Here is a 9,645-nt window from a genome sequence, read left to right on the forward strand (position 1 = left end):
GATGATCTTGTAGGCCAGAGGCCGGAAGCTGGCAGCTGTTGGACACAAGCCACTGACATGCTTTGTTTAGCCCATGCATTAAAAAATTAATAAAGTTTGACTTAGTTGCCGACATTTGAAAATCAAAGGATTTTGCATAATATGAACTAACGCAACTTCTGAAAAACTGGGGAGATCTAGCAACCTGGTCTGCACTCTCCCAGAGCTGAGTAACCATTGCCCTCTCTCTAATCTGCCACCAAATTCTGCCATTTTCCCTCCCTGGTGCTGGCACTTTCCCGTCTCACCCAGCCACCTCCCTCATACATTTACATTGCCACCCAGCGCCTACAGGCATTCAGGCTTGCGATCCCATCTTGAAGCTACAAGGAGTAGTGGATTGGTAACAAGGTGGGGATCTGTGTTTTTGGAGGAGCCTGTGCTGCCGCGTGGCTCTTCAAATGTGGGATCGTTGTTGGCTTGGCCCACAAGAGTAGTGACAATGAAAGTGTTTAGATTCCAAAGATACTTAACCAGCTCAACAGCGGGGAAAGGATGAAGGCAGGGATTAGATAAGTGGATGAGGGATCAAGACGACTTAAAGAGTCTGCCCAGGTCTCTAGCTTGGGTGGTGAGGCCAGTGACAGGAAACACAGGTGTTTCTTTGGAGAAAACAGAATGAGTTTCTTTGGAGAAAACAGAATGTTGGTGCTCTGATCTCTCGAAGGGCTATCTTGGGGGAGATGCTGGGCAAAGAGGAAGGTGAGCAAATCCGGGGCTCTCCCTCGTTGATAAATATACTGATCACTGGAGTCCCTTCATTTTGTCAAACTTCCCCTGATACCCATTCCCACAGGTGAAGCACACAACATCTCTGAAGAGCCAGACACTGTCCACCCCCATTGTAAAGACGAGGGAACAGAGATTTGGAGAGAGATCTGCAATTCACTGCTCCTGGCAAGACCACAGTGTGGACCCTCTACTCCCACCCCCGAAACACAAGACTGACAGAGACCCTTCAGAAAGTCCTTTAATAGAACTGGAGGCTCCCCACCTCCAGCTCCCAGGTCCTCCTTTTGCCCCTGCCACGGTGACTCAGTTCATTCCACACCTGCCGTACACAGGCCAGCCCACCATGCTGCCTCCCCCAACACTTCCGTGGGATAGCATTGTGTCAGGCAGTAAGCTGTTTGCTTCAAACAGGGAGTGGGGGAGATCAGAGAAAACTGAGGCTACTCTGTAGCCCTGGGGGCCATGGGCTCTGAACCTAAAGGCCTATGATGGGGGTATTAGGTGGCTGTTTGCTGTCTGTTGTAATGTTGTTGCCTCAGAGTCAGTGGGTTAAGGAGGGCCCACCATGGGAGCAGGGAGCAACTCTTAGAGTCAAGATCCTTAGGGTCATGCTTACATCCTTGAGGCTCAAGTGCTCTCAGCTAGGACTTGGGGACCCTCTGGCTTCGAGGTGATGGGATCCCAGAGTCTCTTCATGGAGGACCTGGCAGGTGTCTTCTGCCTGAGGGTGGGTAGGCATCCCAGGTTCAGTGCAATCCAGTGAGGTAGGCAAAAGATTCCATCCTGGTCCACCCTAGGCCCCCAAGATAGTCCAGGGTTCTGTAGATGAAGGACTGACCCCAGTTCTGCCCCTTCCATTCAACCCTGGCTCACCCTCTATGGTGCCCAGGCTCTGTGGGGACAAACGGTGTCTTGCATGAGGACAACCGAATGAGCAGGCAGCTTGGGCAGTGAAAACCAGCCTGTGTTCCTCACACATACCTGGGCATCCACAGGTCTGTGTCTGTGCCTTTCTGAGTCTCATGGAGGTGCTGTATGGGTTTGTGGGTGTCCCGAAACCTGTTCTCCTGTACTAGCTGCTCATGGCCATCACTGTTAGCTCTTTTCACCTCTACCCCCATCTCCTCTCTCCTGCCTCCTTTTCCCACCCACCCCCTCCCTTGCAATGTGCCTCCTACTTCCCACGTTGATGCCCCCATGTCCCTGCTCTCCCAGCCTACTGGGCGACCTCCACCTTCACCTTTGCCGTCTCCCCTTGGCCTTCTTCCAGACTGTCTCCTGCCCCACAGCCACTCCCTGGCTCCTCAGCCCCGGAGGCCAGCTGGCTGCCAGAGTCCCCCACCCCTGGCCCTGGCCCGTGGAAGTGGGTGCGCTGGTGTTTGCGGAAGTTAGAGGAGTTGTTGAAAGTGCGATCGCACAGGGCGCAGCGGAAGGGGCGCTCCCCGGTGTGGATGCGCGCGTGGCCGCTGAGCACCGAGGACTGGGTGAAGCCCTTGCCGCAGATGCCGCAGTGGTAGGGCCGCTCGCCCGTGTGCACCCGCTCGTGGTCGCGCATGTCTGACGAGCGGCGGAACGGCTTGGCGCAGAACCTGCAGGCGAAAGGCTTCCCCACCGCCGCGCCCGCTGCCGCCGCTGCCATCACCACCTCCGACCTCTCCTGGGGCACCCCGGGCCTCTGTTCCCGAGCCGCCGCCGCCTCCGGGGGCCTCTGAGAGGTCCCCGGCTCCACCCCGTGTCGGTGCTGGTGCCGCAGCAGAGGCGCCAGGGCCTTGAAGGCCCGGGGGCAGAGGGCGCAGCGGTAGGGCCGCTCCCCCGTGTGCAGGCTGTAGTGCGCGCGGAGGCTGGCGGGGCCCGGACAGCTGTGGCCACACACATGACACCGGCTGGGGTCCCCACCCTGCCCGCCGCCCTCAGCCCCCGCCAGGTGGCCATGTTCGTGGAACAGCAGCTCAGACACCAGCCGGAAGGCAGCTGGGCACAAGGCACAGTGGAGGGAACCTGGCTCCGGGGGCTCAGGTACCAGCGTGGTGTCCGTCACCTTCACCACCTGGATCTCGATGAGGTCACTCGGGGGTGTGGCGGGCCGGCCATCATCTGGCACCAGGACCTGGGGTGAGGGGGAGAAAAAACCAGGAGCCTGTGGACCCTGCCTCAGGGCCTCACCCACAAGCCCCCCACTTATTAAAACATCCATCTCCTATGTAGCGTGCTGGGCCCCTCAGTTTCCAGATCCTGCTCTCCATCTTCTAGGATTCTGCAGTATCCCTATCAAGACTTCCCCTCCGGTCCCAAATACATCACGGATCCAGCCACTTCTCTCCCCTACCCCAGTTAAAAGCCAATTATTTCTTGGCTTGACAACGAAAAAGCCTCCTGAAGAGAACCTCTGTTCTTATGTCTGCTGACTCCCCAAAGCAGCCTGAATGACCTTTTGAAAATGGAAATAAGGTCGTCATTTTCCCACTCAAAACTCTTCCATGGCTTCAACTGCACGTAACATCCCAAACCGCCATCATAATACCCATCGTGATCCGGCTCCTGCTTGTCTCTGACCCCAGTGTAAATATAAGCCGGCACGCAGCTGACTTCTCTCATTTACATGTAGCTCCCCTTACCCCCCACTCTAACAGCTCACTCTTTATTTCCTTCATAGCGTGTATCACAATAAATGTCCTCTATTGTCTCTCTCCCCGCTGGGCTGGGAGCTCCAAGAGAATACAGTCCTTATCTGTCTTGTTCACCTCTCTACCCACTGAGCCCCAGGAAGAGCTCAGTAAATGTTTGTTGAATGAATGAGTGTCTGTTACTCTCCAGCCCCTAGTGGGGAAAGTTCCAAAGTCACCTGGAGCAGTCATTTCTACCCCTGCCTCCCAAATCTCCCCTTAGGCATTGGAGACACATCACTCGGACCCTTGCAGAATCATTACTCCACCCCAGCGCGGGTGCCCCGACCATAACCACCCACCCTTGTCTTTCAGGGTCACCTTCCCAATCATCCATCAAGTTCTCTAGCCCCAGAATATAACTGAGGCCCCGCCCCCTTAACAACACAAAGTCAATCTCTGAGATTTCTCTCCCCTTACCTATCTCCTGCCCAGATGTTCCACCCAACCCCCTCCTTAGGCCACACCCACACAGGCCACGCCCCGCATCCTCATAGGCTCCGCGTTCGGTCACGCCCCTCGCCCACCCCGAGAGGCCCCACCCCCCAGACCCGGAGCCCTAAATACGTCCCCCGCCCAGCCCTCATAGGCCCCGCCCCCTGCCCTGAGCCCTCTTCCCGCCTCGAGTCCCCCGCCGAGGCCCCTTCCCCGCCCGCACCAGGTCCGGCGTCTCCGGGGATCGCGGCTCCGGGGCCGCTGAGCTCGGACTCGGGGGCTCCGGGCGCGCGGCAGCCATCTTGTGCCCAGGCCCCGCCCCCAAGCCCGTGGTCGCGGTGGGAGGGGGCGGGGCTCGGGCCGGCGTCAGAGCTGCTGCGCAGGCGCACTAGCGGGCGGGGGGGGGCGGAGCTCTACGGAGGCCGAGCCCCGCCCACCCGGAGGGAGCGCTGGGTCCCTTCTAATCACCTGTCAGCCGGGGAGGACCGCGCGGGTGGGGCTCTGGGTGGCGACCGGCCAAGCGGAATTTCTCCTTCTAACCAGCATTACCAGGCTCTGGCAGTCAGCCGACTCTGGCCTGAACGTCACCTTTGTTGTTTTCTATTGTTTTCCTACAGCATGTTTTTGTCCCCACCTCCGCGTGGCTCCTCGTCACAGAGCATGGCAACGTTTACGAATGTAAGGGTTTTTCCAAGTCGGTTTACAGAGGGTGTTCGGCAAACAGCGACACCGGTGGAGACGCCTGGGAAAGGCATATCAGGAGGAAAGGGCCCACCGACGGTGGGTTTGGGCAGCACCGAGGACAGGACTGGAGTCTTGATTCCTTCCCTGGCCTGGCTGTGTGACCGCGGAGAAGTCACTGCACTTCTCTGGGCCATGTGCACATTTTGTCATGTATAAAACTGTGCAGGTGTTGTGGAAAAGAGGAAAAGAGATGAGGAAAAAGGAAAAGAGAAAAAGAGATCTGGAACACCTTTGAACACCCCTTAGGCAGTTTCCTTGGGAGGGCAGGGTAGGTGATGCTTAAACATCATATTAATTCCTGGATTTGCTGTTTTTCCTCCTTCTGGGTACATGATAAGATTGCACTTTCCTTTGAAGGTAGACGTAGCCCTATGGTTCTCTTTGGCCAATGGCCTGTCAGGGACAGCGATGTGCTTCAACCTCAGTTGGTCGGGAGAGCCATCGAGCCCTTGGCCAGTTTCCATCCTGCCGTTTCAGGCCAGGGATCGGCTGGTTGAAATGGTTTCCATTAGCCCGAGTTCCAGAGTGTCGACAATGAGCAGAACCTGGCGCTGAGCTTCCTTGGGGATGTAGCAGTTATTTATTTATTTATTTTTTTAATGTTTAATGCTTTATTTATTTTTGAGAGAGAGACGGAGCATGCGCGAGGGAGGGGCAGAGAGAGGGAGACACAGAATCCGAAGCAGGCTCCACGTTCCGAGCTGTCAGCTCAGAGCCCCACACGGGGCTCGAACTCGTGAACTAGGAGATCATGACCTGAGCCAAAGTCGGACGCTTAACCGACTAAGCCACTCAGGCGCCCCTAGTTTTATTTTTTTAAGCTTATTTTTATTTATTTTGAGAGAGAGAGAGATGGAGAAAGCAGGGCAGGGACAGAGAGAGAGGGGGGCGGAGAAAGAGAACCCCACGCAGGCTCCACACTGTCAGGAAAGAGCCCCACGTAGGGCTCGAACCCACCAAACGTTAGCAGACCTGAGCATGACCTGAGCAGAAGAGCCACTTAATTGACTGAGCCACCCAGGCGCCCAGGAGATGTAGCATTTAAAATAAACGTTTTATTTTGTGAGGCCCCTGGGCCATTGCCCTTGTTGCTACAGCATAACCTAGTCTCCCTACACAGAGGGGGTCTTTTCTTTACATTTATTTTATTATAAACTATTTCTATATAAAAGGTGTTCAGAACAAGGGGTACCTGGGTGGCTCAGTCGGGTACGCGTCTGACTCTTGATTTTGGCTCAGGTCATGACATTCGTGGGATTGAGCTCCGCCCAGGCTCTGTGCTGGCAGAGCAGAGACTGCTAAGGATTCTCTCTCTCCCCCCACCGCTGTCCCTCCCCCCGCTCCATTTCTCTCTCAAAATAAATAAACCTCAAAAAATTTTTTTTAAAGTAAAAAAATAAAAATAAAAATTTTCTAATTGATTCTGTAATTTCAGTCTAAGCTCTTTTTTTTTTCCTTCTCCCCTTTTTATATTTGTATACATTGATACATGCAGTCTAGTTATTGCTGGTATCAGTGCTGGTATGATATCCCACTGAGGACAATGTCATGTTACATTTATTCGTTCTCCTATTGGTGGACATTGGGCTGGTTCCAAATTTTTATTATTATAAACAGTACTGCCATGTGCATTCTTGCTTGCATGTCCTTGACACCCAAAAGAGAGCTTTCTCTATATTATGCAACCGGGAGTTGAATTTCTGGATCAAAAACTGTTACCACGTTCGGCCACTCTCCTCATTTTGGTTGCTATCAATCACTTGCTTTTGTAACACCCCACCACTAACTACCTGGGAGCTCTTCAGATCATTTAACCAGTGCTTTCTCCAGTGTGGTTTCACGAACCCTGGCATTTCTGCCTCCGTGGGCCCCTTCATTTCAAAAACTATATTTAAAATGATATTTTGTGACTGGGTTGGTGTAAAGATGAACATAAGCCAGGCTGGATTACATTTCTGATTTCAACATTAACATATTTTTCATGGGCACCCAAAAGTGTCATGGGCCCTAGGCACTGTGTGTACCTGCTGCGTCTAATGAGAAAGGCAGTCCATTCTGTTTCCTCGCTTGTAAAGCAAACATAACATAGTAGTACTTATTTAACAGCTAAGTGCTGGGTGCTCTGCTGATCAAATGAGTCATTATATGTAAAGTGTCTTGCAACACAAAGTAGGCACTTGTATTATCTATAATTACTACTGACTTCCACTTCCATCAGCTATGAATGGGAGCTCATGTTGCTTGAAATCTTTACTACTATTTGATAGTCAAACTTAAATTTTTGCCAATCTGATGGGTGTAACATGGTTTCTCATTGAAATTCCTTTTATTAAATGAGATAATTCATGATACAGCGTCTAACACAGAGCTCATCCCTGTTGTCCTTTCTCATGGGTGGGGTCCATTTCATCTCTGCACCCTCAGAGAGAAGACATATACATGCCTCAGTGAATGTTTGGTGAATGAATGAACAAATGGATGAATGAATGAGCAGCTAAATTAATGGAGATAGAAGAATTTATGTATCAGAGCTTGAGAGAATTAAATGTTTGGAGAGGAGACAGTAGTTCAGTGAGATGAACATAAACTTTCAAGTTGGACAAACCTGGGTTCATATCCATGCATCCATTTGCCATGCAACTTTGGGCAAATGATGTCCCTTCTCAGGGTCCAGTTGTCTTCTACAAAGTGGGCAGCATATTGCTACTTGGCAGGACTGTATTGAGAACACCATAGGTGGAGAATGCTACGGGTCTAGCGTAATTCCTGGAATTAACTGGTGCTCGATACACGTGGGTTCCTTGCCTTTTCCCCTATGTGCCTCTGAATCCATCAGAGCCTGGAACTACATCAACAGTCTATTGCATGGTCTGATGCTAGAAGGCTATAAAATGGAAGAAAGAGTCCTGAACTTGGAAATAGAAGATGTGGGGTCTAGCCTCGCTTCTTCCTATCCCTACTGTGAGCACATCACTTCTCCTTGCTTCTTATTAAAAATTTAAATTTTTTTAACAATTTATTTATCTTTGAGAGAGACAGAGACAGAGTCTGAGATGGGGAGGGGCAGAGAGAGAGACACACACAGAATCTGAAGCAGGTTCCAGGCTCTGAGCTGTCAGCACAGAGTTCAACACGGGGCTCGAACCCATGAACTGTGAGATCATGACCCGAGCCAAAGTCAGATGCTTAACCGACTGAGCCACTCATCCCTCCCCCCACTTTTTTTTTTTAATTTTTAAAAAATCTCCTTGCTTTTTAAGTGAATTGGCTGTTAGGGTTACCCTATGACCCAGCAATTCCACTCCTAGGGATGTACCCAAGAGAAATGAAAATATTTGTCTACATAAAAACTTGTAAGTACATGCTTTACAGAACCATTATTCATAATAGCCAAAGTGGAAACAACTCAAATGTCTATCAATTCATGAATGGATATATATATATATATATATATATATATATATATATATATCCACATATATATATAACACAAGAGAATATTAATTTTTATCCCATAAAAAGGAATGAAGTACTGATACATGCTACAACATTAATGAACCTTGAAAACATTATGCTTAGTGAGAGAAACCAGACACAAAACCCCGCATATTCTATTGTTCCATTCATACAAACTATCCAGAACAGGAAAATTTACAGAGACAGAAACTAGATGTGTGGTTCCTTAGGGCCAGGGGATTGCTGGAGTAGAGTTGAGGGAATATAAGATCAATAGCTAGGGGGCACAGGGTTTATTCTGAGGTGATGAAAATGCTCTAAAATTGTGCTGATGGATGCACTTATCTGTAAATATACCCCAAACCATCGAATCATCAATTAAATGGGTAAATTGTATGGTATGTGAGTTATGGCCCAATGGAGCTGTTAAAAAAAAGAATTAGCTGACCATGATATTTTAGGATCAAACTGTAGATGATATTTAAAACTTATAAGCCTGTATGGTAGGTATATGGATGTGCAATTCTTCCAACTTTTCTCTATGGTTGTAAATTTCCACAAGAAAATGTGTGGTTGGGGGAACCTGTAGATGCTTTTTATTTATTTGTTAGTTAATTAATCGCTACATCCAATGTGGGGCTTGAACTCATGACCCCGAGATCAAGAGTTGCATGCCTGGGGCACCTGGGTGGCTCAGTAAGTTAAGCGTCTGAATTTAGCGGAGGTCATGAGGTTCACAAATTCAAGCCCCACACTGGGCTCACTGTTGTCAGCACAGAGCCCGCTTGGAATCCTCTGTTCCCCTCTCTCTCTGCTCCTCTCCCCCTTTCTTTCTCTCTCTCTCTAAAATATGTAAACATAAAAAAAAAGATAACATAAAAAAAAAAAGAGTTGCATGCTTTTCCCAGTGAGCCACCAATGCACCCTGTAGATGATTTGTAAACTCTGACTTTTGAAAACGTCACACAATTCATCAGACTGTAAGCTTTCTGAAGGTAGAGACCATGGCTGTATCATTTCCCACTGCATCTCCAGCACCCACACTAGTGTCTGGGATGTTACAGGTATTCAAAAAACATTTATTAATGAGTCATTACATAAGTATGTGAATGAATAAGTCGCTGGTGATTCTGGCTATCCGAAGTCTAAATCTAATTGTAATCACCCAAGAATAGATCATCCTTGCACCTTCCTATTGGGTCTCCAGATTAAAATAATAATGACAATAATAGCTAGTATTTATTGAGAGCTCACCGAGTGTGAGAGCAGGGGCAGATCCAGGTTTTGTGGGGTGTGAGACTTACAAACTGAGGATACAAAAATGTAAATATGAAATAAGGTATGCATGTGAATATTTCTTTAGCATGAGAAAATAAGTTCCAACCAATTACAAACTTAAAAGGTGACAATGACCACAGACAACCCCCCAATTTAAAAGTGGATATGGGGCGCTTGTCTCTTCTGTCTCTTCTCTCTGCCCCTCACCTGCGTGTGATCTCTCTAAATAAATAAATAAATAAATAAATAAACAACAACAAAAAAGGAGAGATCAGATTATCTTTCTGTTCTGTTGATA

The 9,645-nt window shown here is 49.4% G+C and overlaps 1 protein-coding gene across 1 annotated transcript; it reads right to left on the bottom strand.

Moving 5' to 3' along the window:
- Window positions 1-991: 991 nt before the first annotated feature.
- ZNF784 (zinc finger protein 784) lies at window positions 992-4,211 on the bottom strand. The gene is made up of 2 exons (XM_025914664.2): window positions 4,093-4,211; window positions 992-2,878 (listed from the first exon to the last, which is right to left on the bottom strand). The coding sequence occupies exons 1-2, from the start codon at window positions 4,168-4,170 to the stop codon at window positions 1,988-1,990; spliced, it is 969 nt and encodes a 322-aa protein (XP_025770449.1). The 5' UTR covers window positions 4,171-4,211; the 3' UTR covers window positions 992-1,987.
- Between the last annotated feature and the right edge of the window lie 5,434 nt (window positions 4,212-9,645).

Source organism: Puma concolor, chromosome E2 (genome assembly GCF_028749965.1).
Source record: "Puma concolor isolate L17-30 chromosome E2, mPumCon1.1.hap2, whole genome shotgun sequence".
NCBI lineage: Eukaryota > Metazoa > Chordata > Mammalia > Carnivora > Felidae > Puma > Puma concolor.